Source organism: Carcharodon carcharias, chromosome 19 (assembly GCF_017639515.1).
Source record: "Carcharodon carcharias isolate sCarCar2 chromosome 19, sCarCar2.pri, whole genome shotgun sequence".
Taxonomy (NCBI): Eukaryota; Metazoa; Chordata; class Chondrichthyes; order Lamniformes; family Lamnidae; genus Carcharodon; species Carcharodon carcharias.
The window spans coordinates 110,591,520-110,619,449 of NC_054485.1; the positions used below are offsets into that span (position 1 = coordinate 110,591,520).

General features: G+C 44.6%; 2 protein-coding genes and 1 pseudogene across 2 annotated transcripts; all 3 read right to left on the minus strand.

Moving 5' to 3' along the window:
• Positions 1–4,407: 4,407 nt before the first annotated feature.
• LOC121291694 lies at positions 4,408–6,874 on the minus strand (annotated as a pseudogene).
• A 5,444-nt stretch (positions 6,875–12,318) lies between these two features.
• LOC121291653 (heat shock 70 kDa protein 1A-like) lies at positions 12,319–14,731 on the minus strand. Its single transcript, XM_041213134.1, has one exon. It carries the CDS (start codon positions 14,622–14,624, stop codon positions 12,696–12,698), a length of 1,929 nt encoding a protein of 642 aa, XP_041069068.1. The 5' UTR covers positions 14,625–14,731; the 3' UTR covers positions 12,319–12,695.
• Positions 14,732–20,173: 5,442 nt separating this feature from the next.
• Positions 20,174–22,586, minus strand: LOC121291650 (heat shock 70 kDa protein 1A-like). Its single transcript, XM_041213125.1, has one exon. The coding sequence runs from the start codon at positions 22,477–22,479 to the stop codon at positions 20,551–20,553; it is 1,929 nt and encodes a 642-aa protein (XP_041069059.1). The 5' UTR covers positions 22,480–22,586; the 3' UTR covers positions 20,174–20,550.
• Positions 22,587–27,930: the final 5,344 nt, after the last annotated feature.

Below are 27,930 nucleotides of genomic sequence, written 5' to 3' on the forward strand. Positions count from 1 at the left end.
AGACGGGCAACGCCTGCAAGGAGCCACCGAGGCCCCCCTGTTCTATAAACAGGAGCTGCACGTCATAATTCAGGCCGTGCACCTGACGGAAGAAATACATCGTCAGGGCACACCATCTAGGAGGAGGCTCGATGTAGAGGTATCGCTGCAGGGTCTGAAGGCGGAAAGTCGCCACCTGTGTGCATAGGCACACTAGCGCCTGACCACCCTCCCTAAGCGGGAGACTCAGAACCTCAGCAGCGACCCAGTGCAATCTTTTGTCCCAGAAGAAGTCGACTAACAATTTCTGGATTCTTGTGACAAAGTCCGGGGGAGGGGTCAAAGTGACCAGCCGATACCAAAACATGGCGGTGATCAGCTGGTTTATGACCAGAACTCGACCTCGGGTTTCAATGTTTACCATTGTGAGATTTGAACTCTTGATCTTGGGGTTATAACCCAGTACCATAACCACTTGGCTATTTAGGCCAAGCACCCATAAGGAGGTGTAACTCTTTCGAGTACAAACCCGTTTCTATCTGTTTCAGATGAAGTTACATTGTTTCATAGTTTGCCATTGTGAAATTTGAACTCTTGATCTTGGGGTTACAAACCCACTACCATAACCACTTGGCTATTTAGGCGTAGTTGTACTGCCAGGGCATGGGTGTTAATCAGTTGTACATAATGTTCGCAATTGTAAATAAACTCTCAAGAATGTCTCCTTGCCTATGGGCTCCTTGTTCTGATCAGCAGTGTTCCTGTCACTCAGATGTGAAACCTTGGTCCCTGCATAAGATAAAGGAGGGTGTCATAGTCCAGGGCCTCTTCCCAGTAAACTGACGGTGTGCCTTCCCAATCGCTGGAGACATCCCAGCACTCTTGCTTCCTGGCTTTCCTGATCCCGGTTGAACTGCACACGGATATGGTGTCTGTGACCTCTGCGGATAAATTTGCGTGTGGAGGCTGGCAATATCTGACAGAAGTTACCTGTGGAGCCCCAAACAGAGCCATGGGCGTAAAAATTGAGTGCTGTGGTCGCTTTCATGGCCACTAGCAGCAGATGCCCTCCATGTCCCCATGGTTCCAAATCCTGCAGCCAGTGGCAGATGTGGCCAACCCGTTCCCTGGACATGCGCAGTCTTTGGCGACATTGGTTCTGGGTCATCTGCAGGAATGACAAATGCCATCTATAGACCCTGGGTCTAGCTAGGCGCTGAGCCACAATGTCTCGGTTTGGCTCTTCAGCATTGTGCACAGGAGCCCCAGCCACCCCTGTTTCTGAGGGCGCTGCTCCTCCCTCTGTTCAGCCAGTAGGATGACATGTCAGAGGAACTGTTTTTGAAGGTAGCATCATCAGAACAGATGCGACGGAGGCGAAGGAACTGAGAGAATGTGATGGAGTCCTTACAGGAAGCGGGGTGTGAGGAGCTGTAGTCGAGGTAGCTGTGGGAGTCGGTTGGCTTGTAATGGATATTGGTGGACAGTCTATCACCAGAAATTGAGACAGAGAGGTCAAGGAAGGGAAGGGAAGTGTCAGAGATGGACCACGTGAAAATGATGGAGGGGTGGAGATCGGAAGCAAAATTAATAAATTTTTCCAAGTCCCAATGAGAGCATGAAGCAGCACCAAAGTAATCATCGATGTACCGGAGAAAGAGTTGTGGGAGGGGGCCGGAGTAAGAGACTGGAACAAGGAATGTTCCACATACTCCATAAAAAGACAGGCATAGCTGGAGCCCATGTGGGTACCCATAGCCACACCTTATATTTGGAGAAAGTGAGAGGAGTTGAAGGAGAAATTGTTCAGTGTGAGAACAAGTTCAGGCAGACGGAGGAGAGTAGTGGTGGATGGGGATTGTTCGGGCCTCTGAGGAAGAAGCTGAGAGCCCTCAGACCATCCTGGTGGGGGATGGAGGTGTAGAGGGATTGGAAGTCCATGGTGAAGATGAGGTGGTTGGGGCCAGGGAACTGGAAATTGTTGATGTGATTTCCAGCATCCGCAATTTTTTGTTTTTAACCCTCTGAGTGAAGATGTTTCTCCTCATCTCAGTCCTAAATGGCCCACCCCATATCCTGAGATTGTGACCCTTTGTCCTAGGAACCCCCCCGGCCCCAGCCAGAGGAAACATCATCCCTGCATCCAGTCTGTCCACCTCTGTCTGAATTTTATATGCTTCGATGAGATTCCCCCATCATTTTACTAAACTCTAGCGAATACAGGCTGAGTCAACCCAATCTCTCCCCATATGACAATCCTGCCACCCCAGGAATCAATCTGGTAAACCTTTGCTGCATTCCCTCTGGAGCAAGTATATCCTTTCTTAGGTAAGGAGACCAAAACTGCACATAATACTCAATAGAAAGTGTGGTCTCACCAAGGCTCTGTACAGCTGCTATAATCGACTAACCCAGAGGTTACTTGTGGAGTCAATGTAATTATTTAAATTCTTACATGGGATGTGGGTGTCATGAGCAAGATCAGCATTTGTTGCTCATCCCTAATTGCCCTTGAACTGAATGACCTGCTAGGCCATTACAGGGGCCAGTTAAGAAACCACATTGCTGTGGGTCTAGAGTCACATGTAGGACAGACGGGTTAAGGAGGGCGGATTTCCTTCCCTAAAGGCGATTAGTGAACCAGGTGGGTTTTTACAACAATCGATAGTAGTTTCATGGCATTATGACTGAGGCTAGGTTTCAACTTTGGGTACATTGAATCCAAATTCCACCAACTGTTGTGGTGGAATTTGAACCTAAGTCCCCAGAGCATTAGCCTGACAAAGGGGTAATGTCACTGGATCAGTAGGCCAGTCACATTACCACTTCTGCACTGATTCCCCCTAATTGATAATTGGGTAGATATTTACCAAAGGTGTTTGTTCACCTATTTTGGTCTGATTTAATCTCTTGATGTATGATCATGTGCCAATGGTGTGCCTGCAGGTGTATGCTATTTCTGACCATAAAGGCTGTTGAATATGTTCAAGACAGAGATTGATAGATTTCTAGATTTGAAAGACATGAAGGGATGTGGGGAGAATGTGGGAAAGTGATGTTTAGGTAGAAGATCAGTTATGATCGAGTTGACAGAGGTGGAAGGCTCACGGGGGTGAATGGCCCACTCCTGCTCCTATTTCCTATGTACCTGGCTTTGAGTGCACTGGGCTAACAGTTGAAGTGTGCAACATTGCCACCTACTGTCCTGGCATGAAAACTACTGCTTCTTTGCTCTTGAACTTTCTGCACTGGTGTCATCTGAGTCACAGTCCAGTCTATCTTTTAGCAGAAACAGAACAGGGAATGTTTTATTAGGGGGCAGAACATCTTCAAAAGACAGGTAATGCTTGTGGCTGTTGAGCAACACCATACCTAATAACTGTTTGGAGAGCTAGAAAAAATTGGGTAAAAATTTACCTTTGAGATAAAAGCAAAAAACTGCGGATGCTGGAAATCCTCCTTCAACACCTCTTTGTCCTTTTGTCTGTGACATCTTTTGGTTATCTCCACCTATCACTGGCCTTCTATCCAGCTCTTCTTGTCCCACCCCCCACAAACCAGATTATATTTCACCTCTCTTCTATTTTTACTTAGTTCTGTTGAAGCGTCATTTGGACTCGAAACGTTAACTGTGCTCCTTTCCACAGATGCTGCCAGACCTGCTGAGTTTTTCCAGGTATTTTTGTTTTTATTTAACTTTGAGTCTTTGATTTGTTCTGCTGGTTTGATTTGGTTTATCTCTAAGCAGCAGACAGCATAGAAAGAGTCAATGGCGTGTCTACCTGTGTATTGTTTTTCTGACCAGAGCAACAACAACTTCTATTCATAAAGCACCTGTAAAATAGTTTAGCATCCCAAGGCACTTCACAGTCATGTTAAGATACAGGCAGCAAAACACAATGGCACTGTGGAAACGCATGGACTGGAGAGCGAGATCCAGTCTCGCATGTGATGACTTTGTAGTTGAAGCCATTACACTTAGACTTGCGGCGCTTGTAGCTTCCCTAAAACTTGCAACAGAGATTGTTTTTTTTCCCCTCCTCCCTGAATGTAATCATTTAATTGACATTATATTGAGATATGGTCTGCAGTGGTTCAAGAAGGCAATTCCTCAAGGGTAATTAAGGATGGGTAATGAAGTCTGGCTGAGCCATGATGCCCTCATCCCATGGATGAGTTTAATAAAAATTTGTTTTTTAACCAAAGTTTTTTTAAAGTCCTGCTCATTTTATTTTTAATTAATTGACTGCACTTCAGAAATAGTATTTCACTGGAAGTAAAGCATTTCAAAATGTTTAACTTGCGAAAAGGAGGAATATGATATGCAAATCTTGTTGGTGATTGAATCGGAATTTAAGTAAACCGTGGGAATGGTGTCAAATTGTATGGGAAATCAGTTGGCAGTGGAAAAATACAGAAAAATGAATATTTCAAAGCACAAATTCAAAAGTGTATTCCTGTCCAAAACCACCACAAATAAATCATTCAGTAAGTAAGACACTTATTTGATTACAAAAATTCAGTCCAGCCGTAAACAAGTATAAATAAAGTTCAACCTGTACATTAAGGACAGTTCCATAGAAAACAAGTATGACTAGATGCCAACTACACTGATCCTCTTCAATAGGATTCAACAAATTAATTTATAAAACAAACAGTTAAGCCACAGGCTGGTGAGAGTTTACAGAGCAGCACTGTCATCACACCTTCTATTACAGTCAGTGTAGACCTGGCACCATCTAGTCCAGTAAAGTCCTCCACTGTCAGTCAGAAATACAAAATAATTTTTTATGCTCAGTGAGGAAGAGGCCGACAATCTGTGTTAGATCCCCAAAGTGGAATCCTTCTTCTTTCCAGTGTTTTAATCCACTTCCTCCACAGTCGGTCCTGTGGATGTGGCATTTCCAGCCTGGGTTCTGCAAGATCCTCCAGCTGCAGCTGCTCCTCCTTGGTACAGGTTGGCAGTGATGGGTTTACAGAGCTTTTCCAGCTCACTCAGTTGGTACTCAAACTCCTCCTTCTCTGCCATCTGATTGTTCTCTAACCACAATATTGCCTGGTTACACTGGTCAATGATTTTGTTCTTATCTGCCTCACTGATCTTATTTCTCACGTTCTCATCCTCCACTGCGCTCTTCATGTTGAAGGTGTAGGACTCCAGGGAGTTCTTGGCTGTGATCCTCTGCCGCTGGACTTCATCCTCAGTTTTGTACTTTTCTGCATCCTGTACCATCCTCTCAATTTCCTCCTTACTCAGCCTTCCCTTGTCATTGCTGATGGTGATCTTGTTTGTTTTGCCTGTGCTCTTGTCAACAGCAGAAACATTGAGGATGCCGTTGGCATCAATATCGAAGGTGACCTCGATCTGTGGCACCCCACGAGGGCCAGGAGCGATGCCACTCAACTCAAATTTGCCCAGCAGATTGTTGTCCTTGGTCATGGCTCTCTCCTTCATACACCTGAATAAGGACACCAGGCTGGTTATCAGTGTAGGTGCTGAAGATCTGAGTCTGCTTGGTGGGAATGGTGGTGTTACGCTTGATGAGTGCAGTCATCACCCCTCCTGCTGTCTCCAGACCCAGAGACAGGGCAGCGACATCCAGGAGAAGTAAATCCTGAACATTCTCCGACTTATCCCCCATTAGAATAGCCGCTTGAACAGCCGCTCCATAGGCCACAGCTTCATCAGGATTGATGCTCTTGTTCAGCTCCTTGCCATTGAAGAACTCTTGCAGCAGTTTTTGGATCTTGGGGATGCGGGTGGAGCCCCCGACCAAGACAACATCATGGATCTGCGATTTGTCCAGCTTGGCGTCTCTCAGAGCTTTCTCCACTGGTTCCAGAGTGCCTCTGAACAGGTCAGAATTTAGCTCCTCAAACCGAGCCCTGGTGATGGAGGTGTAAAAGTCTATGCCTTCAAACAGAGAGTCAATCTCAATACTGGCTTGGGTGCTGGAAGATAGGGTTCTCTTTGCTCTCTCACAGGCTGTCCTCAGTCTCCTGACTGCCCTCTTGTTTTGAATGATGTCCTTCTTGTATTTACGCTTGAACTCCTCAATGAAGTGATTGACCATGCGATTATCAAAGTCCTCTCCTCCCAAGTGGGTGTCACCCGATGTCGATTTCACTTCAAAGATACCGTCATCAATGGAGAGAACAGACACGTCAAATGTTCCGCCTCCCAAGTCAAAGATGAGAACATTATGATCTCCTCTGCCCTTCTTGTCTAGGCCGTAGGCAATGGCAGCTGCTGTTGGCTCATTGATGACACGGAGGACATTGAGACCAGCGATCACACCGGCATCTTTGGTTGCCTGCCGCTGGGAATCATTGAAGTAAGCCGGCACCGTGATAACAGCTTTGGTGACGGTGTGTCCCAGGTAAGCTTCAGCCGTCTCCTTCATCTTGGTCAGTACCATGGAAGAGATTTCCTCAGGGTAGAATGTTTTATCCTCACCCTTGTACTCGACTTTTACCTTGGGCTTTCCTGCATCATTCACCACCTGGAAGGGCCAGTGCTTCATATCAGACTGGACCACTGGGTCATCAAACTTCCTGCCGATGAGCCTCTTGGCATCAAAGACGGTGTTGGGTGGGTTCAGAGCCACCTGGTTCTTGGCTGCATCTCCAATGAGTCTCTCGGTGTCGTTGAAAGCCACATAGCTAGGGGTGGTGCGGTTGCCCTGGTCATTGGCGATGATCTCCACCTTGCCATGTTGGAAGACCCCCACACAGGAGTATGTGGTGCCCAGGTCAATGCCAATGGCTGTTCCCTTAGCTGCAGGCATCTTCTGTCTTGATAAAAGTTAATTAAATTCCCTCTTTGCTGCTGGTGTCAAATCTTCCACTTGCAGTAATGCAGCTTCCAACCGATTTCTTCTCTCAGGCGATGTTTTAACTTTGGTTTGCAGTTCTTGTCCTTTATATAGTCTGAGAGCGGACGAAAGGGCGGCACCCATGCTCTGATTGACGGCGACCCAGACCAATCAGCGCGCGGTCTGGTGAGCTCACCGCCGAATGTTGGAGAAGGTTCTGAAGCGGCGGCCAATGAGAGCGCGGCGGGCCCGCGAGACGCCGAGAGTTGTAGAATCTTCTGGAAGGAGCGAGTCCGGGGAAGAAACCGCTGGAAAGAGGGAGAAATTTCCCCAGGGACTCGGCAGTGTTTCGGGGGGAATTAGGGAAAGGATGGGGGGAAGAGGAATAGATTCTGATCAGTTGGGTGTGTCTGAATTCGGGAAGGAGGAACAAAACCAAGAGGAGATGGTTGGTCAGCAGCAATGAGGCGGTTGCCAATCTTCCCGGATTGCCCGGGAGTCTCCAGCCGTTGAGGATAAATCTCCTGGACACTGCTGCAAGCATTAGGTGGGAGGAAAAATAAACACAGAGATTTGGAAAAGCTTTTTTTTAATCTTCTTTGAGCAAGTTTGTTCGAAATTTATTGCAGTTGGGGCTAAAGGCTATTTCGAAGCAAGTCATGAATCCTTATTGTTTTCCATTTTGCCCTGGGAAGATGATGGGCTCTTTGGATGGAAGTGTTGCACGGCTGATGGTGGGTGTGGGTGTCATTGGAGACAAGAAATCTTGTATTCAAATGTATGGGAATGCCTCTGTCCAGAGTTAGGAACTCTAGCTGCTGTCATCTGAAACCCCTTGACCTCTCCATGACAACTGTGTTAGACTATACCAGACAGTTTGCAAGCTTCATGTCAAATGTCACCCCAAGATGTACCTCTGACCACATGTTGCCTATCACTAAGATGTGAATTTTGAGGTGCAGAGGAATCAGGGTGTTTTAGTGCACAAGTCACCCAAAGTTAGTATGCAGATACAGCAATTAATTAAGAAGGGAAACAGAATGCTATCCTTCATGATGAAAAGGAATTGAACATAAAATAAGGATGTTATACTTCAGTTATACAGGGCATTGATGAGAACAGGTTGAATGTTTTGTGCATTTTCCGTCGCCTAATTTAAGGAAGGATGTAAATGTGTTGGAGGCCGTTCAGAGGTGGTTTACTCGATTGATAGCTGGAACGAGCGGGTTGTCTTATGATGAAAGGTCAGACAGTCTGGACTAGTTTCCACTGGAGTTTGGAGAGTGAGGGTTGATTTGATTGAAGTACATAAGATTCTGAATGGTATTGACAAGGAAAGGACGTTTCCTCTTGTGGGTGAGACCAAAATTAGGGGTCATTATTTTAAAATTAGGGCTTGCCCTTTTAGTACAGAGATGATGAGAAATAATTTTGTCTCAGAGGGTTGTGTGATTTTGGAACTGTGACTTTGGAACTCTATGCCTCTAAAGGCGGTAGAGGCGGTGTCACTGAATATTTTTAAGGCAGAGATCAATGGATTCAGTTAGGCAAGGGAATCAAAGGTTATCGGGGCGTAGTGGGAATGTGGAATTCGACATTCCACATTGAATTAAAGATGAGCCATGATGTTATTGAATGGCGGAGCAGCCTCGAAGGCCTGGATGGCCTCCTGCTTGTGTTGGGTATGTTCGTATGGCCTATTTCTTAATTCATAACATGTCCCAACTTCGTCCATGAGACAGGTTTCTTCATTCATGCCTTTGCTGCTTCTAGACTTAACTACTCCACTGCAAACCTGGCTGACATTTCACATTTTACAGGCTGAAAACTTGAGCTGATTCAAAACTTTGCTCCTGTCTGGTCTTTCATCAAGTTCTGTTCCCCTACCACTCCTCTGCTCACTGAGCTACATTGGCTCCTGCTCAGGTGACATCTCGATTTTAAAAATCTCAAACTTGTTTTCAAATGCCTCCTTTACCTTGATTCTCCCTATATGAGCAATGTCCTCCAGCCACATAACCATCTGAGATAACTGAGCTCCTCTGATTCTCCTTTCTTAAGCCTTTGTGATCTTAATTGCTCTAATATTGGTGGCTGCTACTTCAGCATCCTAAGCCCCAATCTCTGAAATTACCTCTGTACAGGTCTCCAGCTTTCTCCTTTATGACCATAATTTTATAACCCCAAGGTTTTGTCAATCTTCTATTATATCATCTTAGGTGGCTGGATGTTTAATTTTGCTTCAGTACACTGCTGCAAAACTCATTGGGGTGTATTATTAAATTCCAGACAAAATATGATTAGAACTTGTGGCTGCTGATGGCAGGGATGGCTGCATGAGCCTGTCGGGCACATATTTGCATTGGAAATCACAAGATTAGACAGCAGTCAATACCAGACATGGTTAGTCTTGATTATTGAGGGTATCCTATGGTACTTTCACCTTTTCTACTGTTTGTGCATGTGAGATGCACATTGCTAGGAATGTATTATTTATTACCATACCCAATCGCCCCTGAGAAAGTGCTTGTGTCAAGCCATCTTAAGCAGCTGCAGTCCATATGGAGTAGGTGTACCCACTGTGCTGTTAGGAAGGGATTTCCAGGATTCTGACCCAGAGGCAGGGAAGGAACGGTGTGATATTTCCATGTTAGAATGGTGTGTGATTTGGAGGTTGACATACACTGTTTCACAGAATTACCTGGAAAAACTCAGCAGGTCTGGCAGCATCGGCGGAGAAGAAAAGAGTTGACGTTTCGAGTCCTCATGACCCTTCGACAGAACTAGTTCTGTCGAAGGGTCATGAGGACTCGAAACGTCAACTCTTTTCTTCTCCGCCGATGCTGCCAGACCTGCTGAGTTTTTCCAGGTAATTCTGTTTTTGTTTTGGATTTCCAGCATCCGCAGTTTTTTTGTTTTTATACACTGTTTCACTTTGGCTAACAATGACTGTTTGGATGATGCAGAAGACCTAATCTCACCGGACTAGAAAGAGAAAGAACTTGCATTCATGCAGGCTCACACTTAACATACAAACATACGAACTAGGAGCGGAAGCAGGATTCTCGGCCTATCATGCTTGCTTCGCTATTCAATAAGATGACGGTTGGTCTAATTGTACCCTGGAAGATCCATGAAGGCAGCCGAAGGTTGGTGACTCTCTGCTGTGGGCCAGTGGGGCAGAAGTACTCCTTTGGACGATAGGGTACTAGGCATGACCAAAGAGCTGAAATTATGTTCGTGAGCTAGTGTTTGAGCGTACTTGGGAATGTATGAGGAAATAACCTCAGAAGGTGAGATTGAAACCCTGCAAGGTAGGCCATTGAAGCCGTCCGAGTTGGAGCGACTTCTTGGAGAGAATTGCAAAGCAGATCTTCAGATGTGGATTTGGAAACACTTGTGGGAAAGACAAGGTTTCAGTGAGATTTGTTGTTCACAATTTGAGAAATATCTGGGTGGGTTGCTGAGAAATGCATGGAATCAGTTTTGGCTGCCTCTGTCATTTATTGAATAATGTGGTGTGCCTGACCATAATTCGCCTGTTAATTCACCTGTACCTGATACCCTGACCTGTTAGACTACGAAATGGATATTTTAAATCGTTTTATCTTTCTGAACTTGTAAAGTTTATTTGTTTGTTCCATACCCGTTGAACGTGTGGCTTTATTCACTTAGTAAGCGTCTAGAATCTTGAACTTTATCTACTTTAAATAAAACGCTATTGGTCTCCAACCTGATCTGCTCCCACAACCCAGAGTCTGGCCAAGGATTAAAACAGTTGAATTTGGAGCCATCGCAACGGAAAGCCGGCACATCTGCCACAGCTGCACTGCCTCAGTGCTGCATTGGGTGTGTTAGCTGACATTATGGGTTCAAAAGTCTGGAGTGGAGTTTGAACTCCAGATCTTCTTGAGATTCTCACTTAGGTTTAGAGTTCAGATTGAACACGGTCCTGGCTGTATGAATAGATATCCTGTTGTACGTAAGGATTGAGCAGGGTCTTAAATTAAGTGGAGAGGTGTTGGGAGGGAATCCTGTGATAGCTTCTAGCTCCAGAAGTCTCTTGGTGTCTTGTTATGTTGTTGATGTCACTGTATATATTGGGCATTTGGTTTGTCTTATTGTCTCTTATTAGCTGTGGAGGCTGTTGAATATGTCCAAGACAGAGATTGATAGAGTTCTAGATTTGAAAGACATGAAGGGATGTGGGGAGAATGTGGGAAAGTGATGTTGAGGTAGAAGATCAGTTATGATCGAGTTGACAGAGGTGGAAGGTTCACGTGGGTGAATGGCCCATTCCTACTCCTATTTCCTATGTACCTGGTGTTGAGTGCACGTGGCTAACAGTTGAAGTGTGCAACATTGCCACCTACTGTCGTGGCATGAAAACTGCTGCTTCTTTGCTCTTGACCTTTCTGCACTGGTGTCATCTGAGTCACAGTCCAGTCTATCTTTTAGCAGAAACAGAAGAGGGAATGTTTTAGTAGGGGGCAGAACATCTTCAAAAGACAGGTAATGCTTGTGGCTGTTGAGCAACACCATACCTAATAATTGATTGGAGAGCTTGAAAAAATTTACCTTTGAGATAAAAGCAAAAAACTGCGGATACTGGAAATCCTCCTTCAACACCTCTTTGTCCTTTTGTCTGTGACATCTTTTGGTTATCTCCACCTATCACTGGCCCTCTATCCAGCTCTTCTTGTCCCACCCCCCAGAAACCAGATTATATTTCACCTCTCTTCTATTTTTACTTAGTTCTGTTGAAGGGTCATTCGGACTCGAAACATTAACTGTGCTCCTATCCGCAGATGCTGCCAGACCTGCTGAGTTTTCCAGGTATTTTTGTTTTTATTTAACTTTGAGTTTTTGATTTGTTCGGCCGGTTTGATTTGGTTTATCTCTGAGCAGCAGACAGCATAGAAAGAGTCAATGGCGTGTCTGCCTGTGTATTATATTTCTGGCCAGGGTAACAACTTCTATTCATAAAGCACCTGTAAAATAGTTAAGCAACCCAAGGCACTTCACAGTCATGTTAAGATACAGGCAAAACCAATGGCACTGTGTAAATGCATGGACTGGAGAGAATGTAATCATTTAATTGACATTATATTGAGATATGTACTGCAGTGGTTCAAGGAGGCAATTCCTCAAGGGTAATTAGGGATGGTTAATGAAGTCTGGCCGAGCCATGATGCCCTCATCCCACGAATGAGTGAAATAAAAATTTGTTTTGTAGCCAGAGTTTTTTTAAAGTTCTGTTCATTTTATTTTTAATTAATTGACTGCACTTCAGAAATAGTATTTCATTGGAAGTAAAGCATTTCAAAATGTTTAACTTGCAAAAAGCAGCTATATGATATGCAAATCTTCTTGGTGATTGAATCGGAATTTAAATAACCCATGGAAATAGTGTCAAAATTGTATGGGAAATAAGCCGACAATGGAAAAATACAGAAAAATGAATATTTCAAAGCACAAATTCAAAAGTGTGTTCATGTCCAAAACCACCACAAATAAACAACAATTCAGTAAGTAAGACATTTATTTGATTACAAAAATTCAGTCCAGCTATGAACAAGTACAAATAAAGTTCAACCTGTACATTAAGGACAGTTCCATAGAAAACAAGTATAACTAGATGCCAACTACACTGATCCTCTTCAATAGGATTCAACAAATTAATTTATCAAAACAATCAGTTAAGCCACAGGCTGAAGAGAGTTTACAGAGCAGCACCGTCATCACACCTTCTGTTACAGTCAGTGTAGACCTGGCAACATCTAGTCCAGTAAAGTCCTCCACTGTCAGTCAGAAATACAAAATAAATGTTCGTGTTCAATGAGGAAGAGTCCAACGATCTGTGTTAGATTCCCAATGTGCATCCTTCTTCTTTCCAGTGTTTTAATCCACTTCCTCCACAGTCGGTCCTGTGGATGTGGCATTTCCAGCCTGGGATCTGCAAGATCCTCCAGCTGCAGCTGCTCCTCCTTGGTACAGGTTGGCAATGATGGGTTTACAGAGTTTTTCCAGCTCACTCAGTTGGTACTCAAACTCCTCCTTCTCTGCCATCTGATTGTTCTCTAACCACAATATTGCCTGGTTACACTGGTCAATGATTTTGTTCTTATCTGCCTCACTGATCTTATTTCTCACGTTCTCATCCTCCACTGCGCTCTTCATGTTGAAGGTGTAGGACTCCAGGGAGTTCTTGGCTGTGATCCTCTGCCGCTGGACTTCATCCTCAGTTTTGTACTTTTCTGCATCCTGTACCATCCTCTCAATTTCCTCCTTACTCAGCCTTCCCTTGTCATTGCTGATGGTGATCTTGTTTGTTTTGCCTGTGCTCTTGTCAACAGCAGAAACATTGAGGATGCCGTTGGCATCAATATCGAAGGTGACCTCGATCTGTGGCACCCCACGAGGGCCAGGAGCGATGCCACTCAACTCAAATTTGCCCAGCAGATTGTTGTCCTTGGTCATGGCTCTCTCTCCTTCATACACCTGAATAAGGACACCAGGCTGGTTATCAGTGTAGGTGCTGAAGATCTGAGTCTGCTTGGTGGGAATGGTGGTGTTACGCTTGATGAGTGCAGTCATCACCCCTCCTGCTGTCTCCAGACCCAGAGACAGGGCAGCGACATCCAGGAGAAGTAAATCCTGAACATTCTCCGACTTATCCCCCATTAGAATAGCCGCTTGAACAGCCGCTCCATAGGCCACAGCTTCATCAGGATTGATGCTCTTGTTCAGCTCCTTGCCATTGAAGAACTCTTGCAGCAGTTTTTGGATCTTGGGGATGCGGGTGGAGCCCCCGACCAAGACAACATCATGGATCTGCGATTTGTCCAGCTTGGCGTCTCTCAGAGCTTTCTCCACTGGTTCCAGAGTGCCTCTGAACAGGTCAGAATTTAGCTCCTCAAACCGAGCCCTGGTGATGGAGGTGTAAAAGTCTATGCCTTCAAACAGAGAGTCAATCTCAATACTGGCTTGGGTGCTGGAAGATAGGGTTCTCTTTGCTCTCTCACAGGCTGTCCTCAGTCTCCTGACTGCCCTCTTGTTTTGAATGATGTCCTTCTTGTATTTACGCTTGAACTCCTCAATGAAGTGATTGACCATGCGATTATCAAAGTCCTCTCCTCCCAAGTGGGTGTCACCCGATGTCGATTTCACTTCAAAGATACCGTCATCAATGGAGAGAACAGACACGTCAAATGTTCCGCCTCCCAAGTCAAAGATGAGAACATTATGATCTCCTCTGCCCTTCTTGTCTAGGCCGTAGGCAATGGCAGCTGCTGTTGGCTCATTGATGACACGGAGGACATTGAGACCAGCGATCACACCGGCATCTTTGGTTGCCTGCCGCTGGGAATCATTGAAGTAAGCCGGCACCGTGATAACAGCTTTGGTGACGGTGTGTCCCAGGTAAGCTTCAGCCATCTCCTTCATCTTGGTCAGTACCATGGAAGAGATTTCCTCAGGGTAGAATGTTTTATCCTCACCCTTGTACTCGACTTTTACCTTGGGCTTTCCTGCATCATTCACCACCTGGAAGGGCCAGTGCTTCATATCAGACTGGACCACTGGGTCATCAAACTTCCTGCCGATGAGCCTCTTGGCATCAAAGACGGTGTTGGGTGGGTTCAGAGCCACCTGGTTCTTGGCTGCATCTCCAATGAGTCTCTCGGTGTCGTTGAAAGCCACATAGCTAGGGGTGGTGCGGTTGCCCTGGTCATTGGCGATGATCTCCACCTTGCCATGTTGGAAGACCCCCACACAGGAGTATGTGGTGCCCAGGTCAATGCCAATGGCTGTTCCCTTAGCTGCAGGCATCTTCTGTCTTGATAAAAGTTAATTAAATTCCCTCTTTGCTGCTGGTGTCAAATCTTCCACTTGCAGTAATGCAGCTTCCAACCGATTTCTTCTCTCAGGCGATGTTTTAACTTTGGTTTGCAGTTCTTGTCCTTTATATAGTCTGAGAGCGGACGAAAGGGCGGCACCCATGCTCTGATTGACGGCGACCCAGACCAATCAGCGCGCGGTCTGGTGAGCTCACCGCCGAATGTTGGAGAAGGTTCTGAAGCGGCGGCCAATGAGAGCGCGGCGGGCCCGCGAGACGCCGAGAGTTGTAGAATCTTCTGGAAGGAGCGAGTCCGGGGAAGAAACCGCTGGAAAGAGGGAGAAATTTCCCCAGGGACTCGGCAGTGTTTCGGGGGGAATTAGGGAAAGGATGGGGGGAAGAGGAATAGATTCTGATCAGTTGGGTCTGTCTGAATTCGGGAAGGAGGAACAAAACCAAGAGGAGATGGTTGGTCAGCAGCAATGAGGCGGTTGCCAATCTTCCCGGATTGCCCGGGAGTCTCCAGCCGTTGAGGATAAAACGCCTGGACACTGCTGCAAGCATTAGGTGGGAGGAAAAATAAACACAGAGATTTGGAAAAGCTTTTTTTTAATCTTCTTTGAGCAAGTTTGTTCGAAATTTATTGCAGTTGGGGCTAAAGGCTATTTCGAAGCAAGTCATGAATCATGAATCCTTATTGTTTTCCATTTTGCCCTGGGAAGATGATGGGCTCTTTGGATGGAAGTGTTGCACGGCTGATGGTGGGTGTGGGTGTCATTGGAGACAAGAAATCTTGTATTCAAATGTATGGGAATGCCTCTGTCCAGAGTTAGGAACTCTAGCTGCTGTCATCTGAAACCCCTTGACCTCTCCATGACAACTGTGTTAGACTATACCAGACAGTTTGCAAGCTTCATGTCAAATGTCACCCCAAGATGTACCTCTGACCACATGTTGCCTATCACTAAGATGTGAATTTTGAGGTGCAGAGGAATCAGGGTGTTTTAGTGCACAAGTCACCCAAAGTTAGTATGCAGATACAGCAATTAATTAAGAAGGGAAACAGAATGCTATCCTTCATGATGAAAAGGAATTGAACATAAAATAAGGATGTTATACTTCAGTTATACAGGGCATTGATGAGAACAGGTTGAATGTTTTGTGCATTTTCCGTCGCCTAATTTAAGGAAGGATGTAAATGTGTTGGAGGCCGTTCAGAGGTGGTTTACTCGATTGATAGCTGGAACGAGCGGGTTGTCTTATGATGAAAGGTCAGATAGTCTGGACTAGTTTCCACTGGAGTTTGGAGAGTGAGGGTTGATTTGATTGAAGTACATAAGATTCTGAATGGTATTGACAAGGAAAGGACGTTTCCTCTTGTGGGTGAGACCAAAATTAGGGGTCATTATTTTAAAATTAGGGCTTGCCCTTTTAGTACAGAGATGATGAGAAATAATTTTGTCTCAGAGGGTTGTGTGATTTTGGAACTGTGACTTTGGAACTCTATGCCTCTAAAGGCGGTGTCACTGAATATTTTTAAGGCAGAGATCAATGGATTCAGTTAGGCAAGGGAATCAAAGGTTATCGGGGCGTAGTGGGAATGTGGAATTCGACATTCCACATTGAATTAAAGATGAGCCATGATGTTATTGAATGGCGGAGCAGCCTCGAAGGCCTGGATGGCCTCCTGCTTGTGTTGGGTATGTTCGTATGGCCTATTTCTTAATTCATAACATGTCCCAACTTCGTCCATGAGACAGGTTTCTTCATTCATGCCTTTGCTGCTTCTAGACTTAACTACTCCACTGCAAACCTGGCTGACATTTCACATTTTACAGGCTGAAAACTTGAGCTGATTCAAAACTTTGCTCCTGTCTGGTCTTTCATCAAGTTCTGTTCCCCTACCACTCCTCTGCTCACTGAGCTACATTGGCTCCTGCTCAGGTGACATCTCGATTTTAAAAATCTCAAACTTGTTTTCAAATGCCTCCTTTACCTTGATTCTCCCTATATGAGCAATGTCCTCCAGCCACATAACCATCTGAGATAACTGAGCTCCTCTGATTCTCCTTTCTTAAGCCTTTGTGATCTTAATTGCTCTAATATTGGTGGCTGCTACTTCAGCATCCTAAGCCCCAATCTCTGAAATTACCTCCGTACAGGTCTCCAGCTTTCTCCTTTATGACCATAATTTTATAACCCCAAGGTTTTGTCAATCTTCTATTATATCATCTTAGGTGGCTGGATGTTTAATTTTGCTTCAGTACACTGCTGCAAAACTCATTGGGGTGTATTATTAAATTCCAGACAAAATATGATTAGAACTTGTGGCTGCTGATGGCAGGGATGGCTGCATGAGCCTGTCGGGCACATATTTGCATTGGAAATCACAAGATTAGACAGCAGTCAATACCAGACATGGTTAGTCTTGATTATTGAGGGTATCCTATGGTACTTTCACCTTTTCTACTGTTTGTGCATGTGAGATGCACATTGCTAGGAATGTATTATTTATTACCATACCCAATCGCCCCTGAGAAAGTGCTTGTGTCAAGCCATCTTAAGCAGCTGCAGTCCATATGGAGTAGGTGTACCCACTGTGCTGTTAGGAAGGGATTTCCAGGATTCTGACCCAGAGGCAGGGAAGGAACGGTGTGATATTTCCATGTTAGAATGGTGTGTGACTTGGAGGTTGACATACACTGTTTCACAGAATTACCTGGAAAAACTCAGCAGGTCTGGCAGCATCGGCGGAGAAGAAAAGAGTTGACGTTTCGAGTCCTCATGACCCTTCGACAGAACTAGTTCTGTCGAAGGGTCATGAGGACTCGAAACGTCAACTCTTTTCTTCTCCGCCGATGCTGCCAGACCTGCTGAGTTTTTCCAGGTAATTCTGTTTTTGTTTTGGATTTCCAGCATCCGCAGTTTTTTTGTTTTTATACACTGTTTCACTTTGGCTAACAATGACTGTTTGGATGATGCAGAAGACCTAATCTCACCGGACTAGAAAGAGAAAGAACTTGCATTCATGCAGGCTCACACTTAACATACAAACATACGAACTAGGAGCGGAAGCAGGATTCTCGGCCTATCATGCTTGCTTCGCTATTCAATAAGATGACGGTTGGTCTAATTGTACCCTGGAAGATCCATGAAGGCAGCCGAAGGTTGGTGACTCTCTGCTGTGGGCCAGTGGGGCAGAAGTACTCCTTTGGACGATAGGGTACTAGGCATGACCAAAGAGCTGAAATTATGTTCGTGAGCTAGTGTTTGAGCGTACTTGGGAATGTATGAGGAAATAACCTCAGAAGGTGAGATTGAAACCCTGCAAGGTAGGCCATTGAAGCCGTCCGAGTTGGAGCGACTTCTTGGAGAGAATTGCAAAGCAGATCTTCAGATGTGGATTTGGAAACACTTGTGGGAAAGACAAGGTTTCAGTGAGATTTGTTGTTCACAATTTGAGAAATATCTGGGTGGGTTGCTGAGAAATGCATGGAATCAGTTTTGGCTGCCTCTGTCATTTATTGAATAATGTGGTGTGCCTGACCATAATTCGCCTGTTAATTCACCTGTACCTGATACCCTGACCTGTTAGACTACGAAATGGATATTTTAAATCGTTTTATCTTTCTGAACTTGTAAAGTTTATTTGTTTGTTCCATACCCGTTGAACGTGTGGCTTTATTCACTTAGTAAGCGTCTAGAATCTTGAACTTTATCTACTTTAAATAAAACGCTATTGGTCTCCAACCTGATCTGCTCCCACAACCCAGGGTCTGGCCAAGGATTAAAACAGTTGAATTTGGAGCCATCGCAACGGAAAGCCGGCACATCTGCCACAACTGCACTGCCTCAGTGCTGCATTGGGTGTGTTAGCTGACATTATGGGTTCAAAAGTCTGGAGTGGAGTTTGAACTCCAGATCTTCTTGAGATTCTCACTTAGGTTTAGAGTTCAGATTGAACACGGTCCTGGCTGTATGAATAGATATCCTGTTGTACGTAAGGATTGAGCAGGGTCTTAAATTAAGTGGAGAGGTGTTGGGAGGGAATCCTGTGATAGCTTCTAGCTCCAGAAGTCTCTTGGTGTCTTGTTATGTTGTTGATGTCACTGTATATATTGGGCATTTGGTTTGTCTTATTGTCTCTTATTAGCTGTGGAGGCTGTTGAATATGTCCAAGACAGAGATTGATAGAGTTCTAGATTTGAAAGACATGAAGGGATGTGGGGAGAATGTGGGAAAGTGATGTTGAGGTAGAAGATCAGTTATGATCGAGTTGACAGAGGTGGAAGGTTCACGTGGGTGAATGGCCCATTCCTACTCCTATTTCCTATGTACCTGGTGTTGAGTGCACGTGGCTAACAGTTGAAGTGTGCAACATTGCCACCTACTGTCGTGGCATGAAAACTGCTGCTTCTTTGCTCTTGAACTTTCTGCACTGGTGTCATCTGAGTCACAGTCCAGTCTATCTTTTAGCAGAAACAGAAGAGGGAATGTTTTAGTAGGGGGCAGAACATCTTCAAAAGACAGGTAATGCTTGTGGCTGTTGAGCAACACCATACCTAATAATTGATTGGAGAGCTTGAAAAAATTTACCTTTGAGATAAAAGCAAAAAACTGCGGATACTGGAAATCCTCCTTCAACACCTCTTTGTCCTTTTGTCTGTGACATCTTTTGGTTATCTCCACCTATCACTGGCCCTCTATCCAGCTCTTCTTGTCCCACCCCCCAGAAACCAGATTATATTTCACCTCTCTTCTATTTTTACTTAGTTCTGTTGAAGGGTCATTCGGACTCGAAACATTAACTGTGCTCCTATCCGCAGATGCTGCCAGACCTGCTGAGTTTTCCAGGTATTTTTGTTTTTATTTAACTTTGAGTTTTTGATTTGTTCGGCCGGTTTGATTTGGTTTATCTCTGAGCAGCAGACAGCATAGAAAGAGTCAATGGCGTGTCTGCCTGTGTATTATATTTCTGGCCAGGGTAACAACTTCTATTCATAAAGCACCTGTAAAATAGTTAAGCAACCCAAGGCACTTCACAGTCATGTTAAGATACAGGCAAAACCAATGGCACTGTGTAAATGCATGGACTGGAGAGAATGTAATCATTTAATTGACATTATATTGAGATATGTACTGCAGTGGTTCAAGGAGGCAATTCCTCAAGGGTAATTAGGGATGGTTAATGAAGTCTGGCCGAGCCATGATGCCCTCATCCCACGAATGAGTGAAATAAAAATTTGTTTTGTAGCCAGAGTTTTTTTAAAGTTCTGTTCATTTTATTTTTAATTAATTGACTGCACTTCAGAAATAGTATTTCATTGGAAGTAAAGCATTTCAAAATGTTTAACTTGCAAAAAGCAGCTATATGATATGCAAATCTTCTTGGTGATTGAATCGGAATTTAAATAACCCATGGAAATAGTGTCAAAATTGTATGGGAAATAAGCCGACAATGGAAAAATACAGAAAAATGAATATTTCAAAGCACAAATTCAAAAGTGTGTTCATGTCCAAAACCACCACAAATAAACAACAATTCAGTAAGTAAGACATTTATTTGATTACAAAAATTCAGTCCAGCTATGAACAAGTACAAATAAAGTTCAACCTGTACATTAAGGACAGTTCCATAGAAAACAAGTATAACTAGATGCCAACTACACTGATCCTCTTCAATAGGATTCAACAAATTAATTTATCAAAACAATCAGTTAAGCCACAGGCTGAAGAGAGTTTACAGAGCAGCACCGTCATCACACCTTCTGTTACAGTCAGTGTAGACCTGGCAACATCTAGTCCAGTAAAGTCCTCCACTGTCAGTCAGAAATACAAAATAAATGTTCGTGTTCAATGAGGAAGAGTCCAACGATCTGTGTTAGATTCCCAATGTGCATCCTTCTTCTTTCCAGTGTTTTAATCCACTTCCTCCACAGTCGGTCCTGTGGATGTGGCATTTCCAGCCTGGGATCTGCAAGATCCTCCAGCTGCAGCTGCTCCTCCTTGGTACAGGTTGGCAATGATGGGTTTACAGAGTTTTTCCAGCTCACTCAGTTGGTACTCAAACTCCTCCTTCTCTGCCATCTGATTGTTCTCTAACCACAATATTGCCTGGTTACACTGGTCAATGATTTTGTTCTTATCTGCCTCACTGATCTTATTTCTCACGTTCTCATCCTCCACTGCGCTCTTCATGTTGAAGGTGTAGGACTCCAGGGAGTTCTTGGCTGTGATCCTCTGCCGCTGGACTTCATCCTCAGTTTTGTACTTTTCTGCATCCTGTACCATCCTCTCAATTTCCTCCTTACTCAGCCTTCCCTTGTCATTGCTGATGGTGATCTTGTTTGTTTTGCCTGTGCTCTTGTCAACAGCAGAAACATTGAGGATGCCGTTGGCATCAATATCGAAGGTGACCTCGATCTGTGGCACCCCACGAGGGCCAGGAGCGATGCCACTCAACTCAAATTTGCCCAGCAGATTGTTGTCCTTGGTCATGGCTCTCTCTCCTTCATACACCTGAATAAGGACACCAGGCTGGTTATCAGTGTAGGTGCTGAAGATCTGAGTCTGCTTGGTGGGAATGGTGGTGTTACGCTTGATGAGTGCAGTCATCACCCCTCCTGCTGTCTCCAGACCCAGAGACAGGGCAGCGACATCCAGGAGAAGTAAATCCTGAACATTCTCCGACTTATCCCCCATTAGAATAGCCGCTTGAACAGCCGCTCCATAGGCCACAGCTTCATCAGGATTGATGCTCTTGTTCAGCTCCTTGCCATTGAAGAACTCTTGCAGCAGTTTTTGGATCTTGGGGATGCGGGTGGAGCCCCCGACCAAGACAACATCATGGATCTGCGATTTGTCCAGCTTGGCGTCTCTCAGAGCTTTCTCCACTGGTTCCAGAGTGCCTCTGAACAGGTCAGAATTTAGCTCCTCAAACCGAGCCCTGGTGATGGAGGTGTAAAAGTCTATGCCTTCAAACAGAGAGTCAATCTCAATACTGGCTTGGGTGCTGGAAGATAGGGTTCTCTTTGCTCTCTCACAGGCTGTCCTCAGTCTCCTGACTGCCCTCTTGTTTTGAATGATGTCCTTCTTGTATTTACGCTTGAACTCCTCAATGAAGTGATTGACCATGCGATTATCAAAGTCCTCTCCTCCCAAGTGGGTGTCACCCGATGTCGATTTCACTTCAAAGATACCGTCATCAATGGAGAGAACAGACACGTCAAATGTTCCGCCTCCCAAGTCAAAGATGAGAACATTATGATCTCCTCTGCCCTTCTTGTCTAGGCCGTAGGCAATGGCAGCTGCTGTTGGCTCATTGATGACACGGAGGACATTGAGACCAGCGATCACACCGGCATCTTTGGTTGCCTGCCGCTGGGAATCATTGAAGTAAGCCGGCACCGTGATAACAGCTTTGGTGACGGTGTGTCCCAGGTAAGCTTCAGCCATCTCCTTCATCTTGGTCAGTACCATGGAAGAGATTTCCTCAGGGTAGAATGTTTTATCCTCACCCTTGTACTCGACTTTTACCTTGGGCTTTCCTGCATCATTCACCACCTGGAAGGGCCAGTGCTTCATATCAGACTGGACCACTGGGTCATCAAACTTCCTGCCGATGAGCCTCTTGGCATCAAAGACGGTGTTGGGTGGGTTCAGAGCCACCTGGTTCTTGGCTGCATCTCCAATGAGTCTCTCGGTGTCGTTGAAAGCCACATAGCTAGGGGTGGTGCGGTTGCCCTGGTCATTGGCGATGATCTCCACCTTGCCATGTTGGAAGACCCCCACACAGGAGTATGTGGTGCCCAGGTCAATGCCAATGGCTGTTCCCTTAGCTGCAGGCATCTTCTGTCTTGATAAAAGTTAATTAAATTCCCTCTTTGCTGCTGGTGTCAAATCTTCCACTTGCAGTAATGCAGCTTCCAACCGATTTCTTCTCTCAGGCGATGTTTTAACTTTGGTTTGCAGTTCTTGTCCTTTATATAGTCTGAGAGCGGACGAAAGGGCGGCACCCATGCTCTGATTGACGGCGACCCAGACCAATCAGCGCGCGGTCTGGTGAGCTCACCGCCGAATGTTGGAGAAGGTTCTGAAGCGGCGGCCAATGAGAGCGCGGCGGGCCCGCGAGACGCCGAGAGTTGTAGAATCTTCTGGAAGGAGCGAGTCCGGGGAAGAAACCGCTGGAAAGAGGGAGAAATTTCCCCAGGGACTCGGCAGTGTTTCGGGGGGAATTAGGGAAAGGATGGGGGGAAGAGGAATAGATTCTGATCAGTTGGGTCTGTCTGAATTCGGGAAGGAGGAACAAAACCAAGAGGAGATGGTTGGTCAGCAGCAATGAGGCGGTTGCCAATCTTCCCGGATTGCCCGGGAGTCTCCAGCCGTTGAGGATAAAACGCCTGGACACTGCTGCAAGCATTAGGTGGGAGGAAAAATAAACACAGAGATTTGGAAAAGCTTTTTTTTAATCTTCTTTGAGCAAGTTTGTTCGAAATTTATTGCAGTTGGGGCTAAAGGCTATTTCGAAGCAAGTCATGAATCATGAATCCTTATTGTTTTCCATTTTGCCCTGGGAAGATGATGGGCTCTTTGGATGGAAGTGTTGCACGGCTGATGGTGGGTGTGGGTGTCATTGGAGACAAGAAATCTTGTATTCAAATGTATGGGAATGCCTCTGTCCAGAGTTAGGAACTCTAGCTGCTGTCATCTGAAACCCCTTGACCTCTCCATGACAACTGTGTTAGACTATACCAGACAGTTTGCAAGCTTCATGTCAAATGTCACCCCAAGATGTACCTCTGACCACATGTTGCCTATCACTAAGATGTGAATTTTGAGGTGCAGAGGAATCAGGGTGTTTTAGTGCACAAGTCACCCAAAGTTAGTATGCAGATACAGCAATTAATTAAGAAGGGAAACAGAATGCTATCCTTCATGATGAAAAGGAATTGAACATAAAATAAGGATGTTATACTTCAGTTATACAGGGCATTGATGAGAACAGGTTGAATGTTTTGTGCATTTTCCGTCGCCTAATTTAAGGAAGGATGTAAATGTGTTGGAGGCCGTTCAGAGGTGGTTTACTCGATTGATAGCTGGAACGAGCGGGTTGTCTTATGATGAAAGGTCAGATAGTCTGGACTAGTTTCCACTGGAGTTTGGAGAGTGAGGGTTGATTTGATTGAAGTACATAAGATTCTGAATGGTATTGACAAGGAAAGGACGTTTCCTCTTGTGGGTGAGACCAAAATTAGGGGTCATTATTTTAAAATTAGGGCTTGCCCTTTTAGTACAGAGATGATGAGAAATAATTTTGTCTCAGAGGGTTGTGTGATTTTGGAACTGTGACTTTGGAACTCTATGCCTCTAAAGGCGGTGTCACTGAATATTTTTAAGGCAGAGATCAATGGATTCAGTTAGGCAAGGGAATCAAAGGTTATCGGGGCGTAGTGGGAATGTGGAATTCGACATTCCACATTGAATTAAAGATGAGCCATGATGTTATTGAATGGCAGAGCAGCCTCGAAGGCCTGGATGGCCTCCTGCTTGTGTTGGGTATGTTCGTATGGCCTATTTCTTAATTCATAACATGTCCCAACTTCGTCCATGAGACAGGTTTCTTCATTCATGCCTTTGCTGCTTCTAGACTTAACTAATCCACTGCAAACCTGGCTGACATTTCACATTTTACAGGCTGAAAACTTGAGCTGATTCAAAACTTTGCTCCTGTCTGGTCTTTCATCAAGTTCTGTTCCCCTACCACTCCTCTGCTCACTGAGCTACATTGGCTCCTGCTCAGGTGACATCTCGATTTTAAAAATCTCAAACTTGTTTTCAAATGCCTCCTTTACCTTGATTCTCCCTATATGAGCAATGTCCTCCAGCCACATAACCATCTGAGATAACTGAGCTCCTCTGATTCTCCTTTCTTAAGCCTTTGTGATCTTAATTGCTCTAATATTGGTGGCTGCTACTTCAGCATCCTAAGCCCCAATCTCTGAAATTACCTCTGTACAGGTCTCCAGCTTTCTCCTTTATGACCATAATTTTATAACCCCAAGGTTTTGTCAATCTTCTATTATATCATCTTAGGTGGCTGGATGTTTAATTTTGCTTCAGTACACTGCTGCAAAACTCATTGGGGTGTATTATTAAATTCCAGACAAAATATGATTAGAACTTGTGGCTGCTGATGGCAGGGATGGCTGCATGAGCCTGTCGGGCACATATTTGCATTGGAAATCACAAGATTAGACAGCAGTCAATACCAGACATGGTTAGTCTTGATTATTGAGGGTATCCTATGGTACTTTCACCTTTTCTACTGTTTGTGCATGTGAGATGCACATTGCTAGGAATGTATTATTTATTACCATACCCAATCGCCCCTGAGAAAGTGCTTGTGTCAAGCCATCTTAAGCAGCTGCAGTCCATATGGAGTAGGTGTACCCACTGTGCTGTTAGGAAGGGATTTCCAGGATTCTGACCCAGAGGCAGGGAAGGAACGGTGTGATATTTCCATGTTAGAATGGTGTGTGACTTGGAGGTTGACATACACTGTTTCACAGAATTACCTGGAAAAACTCAGCAGGTCTGGCAGCATCGGCGGAGAAGAAAAGAGTTGACGTTTCGAGTCCTCATGACCCTTCGACAGAACTAGTTCTGTCGAAGGGTCATGAGGACTCGAAACGTCAACTCTTTTCTTCTCCGCCGATGCTGCCAGACCTGCTGAGTTTTTCCAGGTAATTCTGTTTTTGTTTTGGATTTCCAGCATCCGCAGTTTTTTTGTTTTTATACACTGTTTCACTTTGGCTAACAATGACTGTTTGGATGATGCAGAAGACCTAATCTCACCGGACTAGAAAGAGAAAGAACTTGCATTCATGCAGGCTCACACTTAACATACAAACATACGAACTAGGAGCGGAAGCAGGATTCTCGGCCTATCATGCTTGCTTCGCTATTCAATAAGATGACGGTTGGTCTAATTGTACCCTGGAAGATCCATGAAGGCAGCCGAAGGTTGGTGACTCTCTGCTGTGGGCCAGTGGGGCAGAAGTACTCCTTTGGACGATAGGGTACTAGGCATGACCAAAGAGCTGAAATTATGTTCGTGAGCTAGTGTTTGAGCGTACTTGGGAATGTATGAGGAAATAACCTCAGAAGGTGAGATTGAAACCCTGCAAGGTAGGCCATTGAAGCCGTCCGAGTTGGAGCGACTTCTTGGAGAGAATTGCAAAGCAGATCTTCAGATGTGGATTTGGAAACACTTGTGGGAAAGACAAGGTTTCAGTGAGATTTGTTGTTCACAATTTGAGAAATATCTGGGTGGGTTGCTGAGAAATGCATGGAATCAGTTTTGGCTGCCTCTGTCATTTATTGAATAATGTGGTGTGCCTGACCATAATTCGCCTGTTAATTCACCTGTACCTGATACCCTGACCTGTTAGACTACGAAATGGATATTTTAAATCGTTTTATCTTTCTGAACTTGTAAAGTTTATTTGTTTGTTCCATACCCGTTGAACGTGTGGCTTTATTCACTTAGTAAGCGTCTAGAATCTTGAACTTTATCTACTTTAAATAAAACGCTATTGGTCTCCAACCTGATCTGCTCCCACAACCCAGGGTCTGGCCAAGGATTAAAACAGTTGAATTTGGAGCCATCGCAACGGAAAGCCGGCACATCTGCCACAGCTGCACTGCCTCAGTGCTGCATTGGGTGTGTTAGCTGACATTATGGGTTCAAAAGTCTGGAGTGGAGTTTGAACTCCAGATCTTCTTGAGATTCTCACTTAGGTTTAGAGTTCAGATTGAACACGGTCCTGGCTGTATGAATAGATATCCTGTTGTACGTAAGGATTGAGCAGGGTCTTAAATTAAGTGGAGAGGTGTTGGGAGGGAATCCTGTGATAGCTTCTAGCTCCAGAAGTCTCTTGGTGTCTTGTTATGTTGTTGATGTCACTGTATATATTGGGCATTTGGTTTGTCTTATTGTCTCTTATTAGCTGTGGAGGCTGTTGAATATGTCCAAGACAGAGATTGATAGAGTTCTAGATTTGAAAGACATGAAGGGATGTGGGGAGAATGTGGGAAAGTGATGTTGAGGTAGAAGATCAGTTATGATCGAGTTGACAGAGGTGGAAGGTTCACGTGGGTGAATGGCCCATTCCTACTCCTATTTCCTATGTACCTGGTGTTGAGTGCACGTGGCTAACAGTTGAAGTGTGCAACATTGCCACCTACTGTCGTGGCATGAAAACTGCTGCTTCTTTGCTCTTGAACTTTCTGCACTGGTGTCATCTGAGTCACAGTCCAGTCTATCTTTTAGCAGAAACAGAAGAGGGAATGTTTTAGTAGGGGGCAGAACATCTTCAAAAGACAGGTAATGCTTGTGGCTGTTGAGCAACACCATACCTAATAATTGATTGGAGAGCTTGAAAAAATTTACCTTTGAGATAAAAGCAAAAAACTGCGGATACTGGAAATCCTCCTTCAACACCTCTTTGTCCTTTTGTCTGTGACATCTTTTGGTTATCTCCACCTATCACTGGCCCTCTATCCAGCTCTTCTTGTCCCACCCCCCAGAAACCAGATTATATTTCACCTCTCTTCTATTTTTACTTAGTTCTGTTGAAGGGTCATTCGGACTCGAAACATTAACTGTGCTCCTATCCGCAGATGCTGCCAGACCTGCTGAGTTTTCCAGGTATTTTTGTTTTTATTTAACTTTGAGTTTTTGATTTGTTCGGCCGGTTTGATTTGGTTTATCTCTGAGCAGCAGACAGCATAGAAAGAGTCAATGGCGTGTCTGCCTGTGTATTATATTTCTGGCCAGGGTAACAACTTCTATTCATAAAGCACCTGTAAAATAGTTAAGCAACCCAAGGCACTTCACAGTCATGTTAAGATACAGGCAAAACCAATGGCACTGTGTAAATGCATGGACTGGAGAGAATGTAATCATTTAATTGACATTATATTGAGATATGTACTGCAGTGGTTCAAGGAGGCAATTCCTCAAGGGTAATTAGGGATGGTTAATGAAGTCTGGCCGAGCCATGATGCCCTCATCCCACGAATGAGTGAAATAAAAATTTGTTTTGTAGCCAGAGTTTTTTTAAAGTTCTGTTCATTTTATTTTTAATTAATTGACTGCACTTCAGAAATAGTATTTCATTGGAAGTAAAGCATTTCAAAATGTTTAACTTGCAAAAAGCAGCTATATGATATGCAAATCTTCTTGGTGATTGAATCGGAATTTAAATAACCCATGGAAATAGTGTCAAAATTGTATGG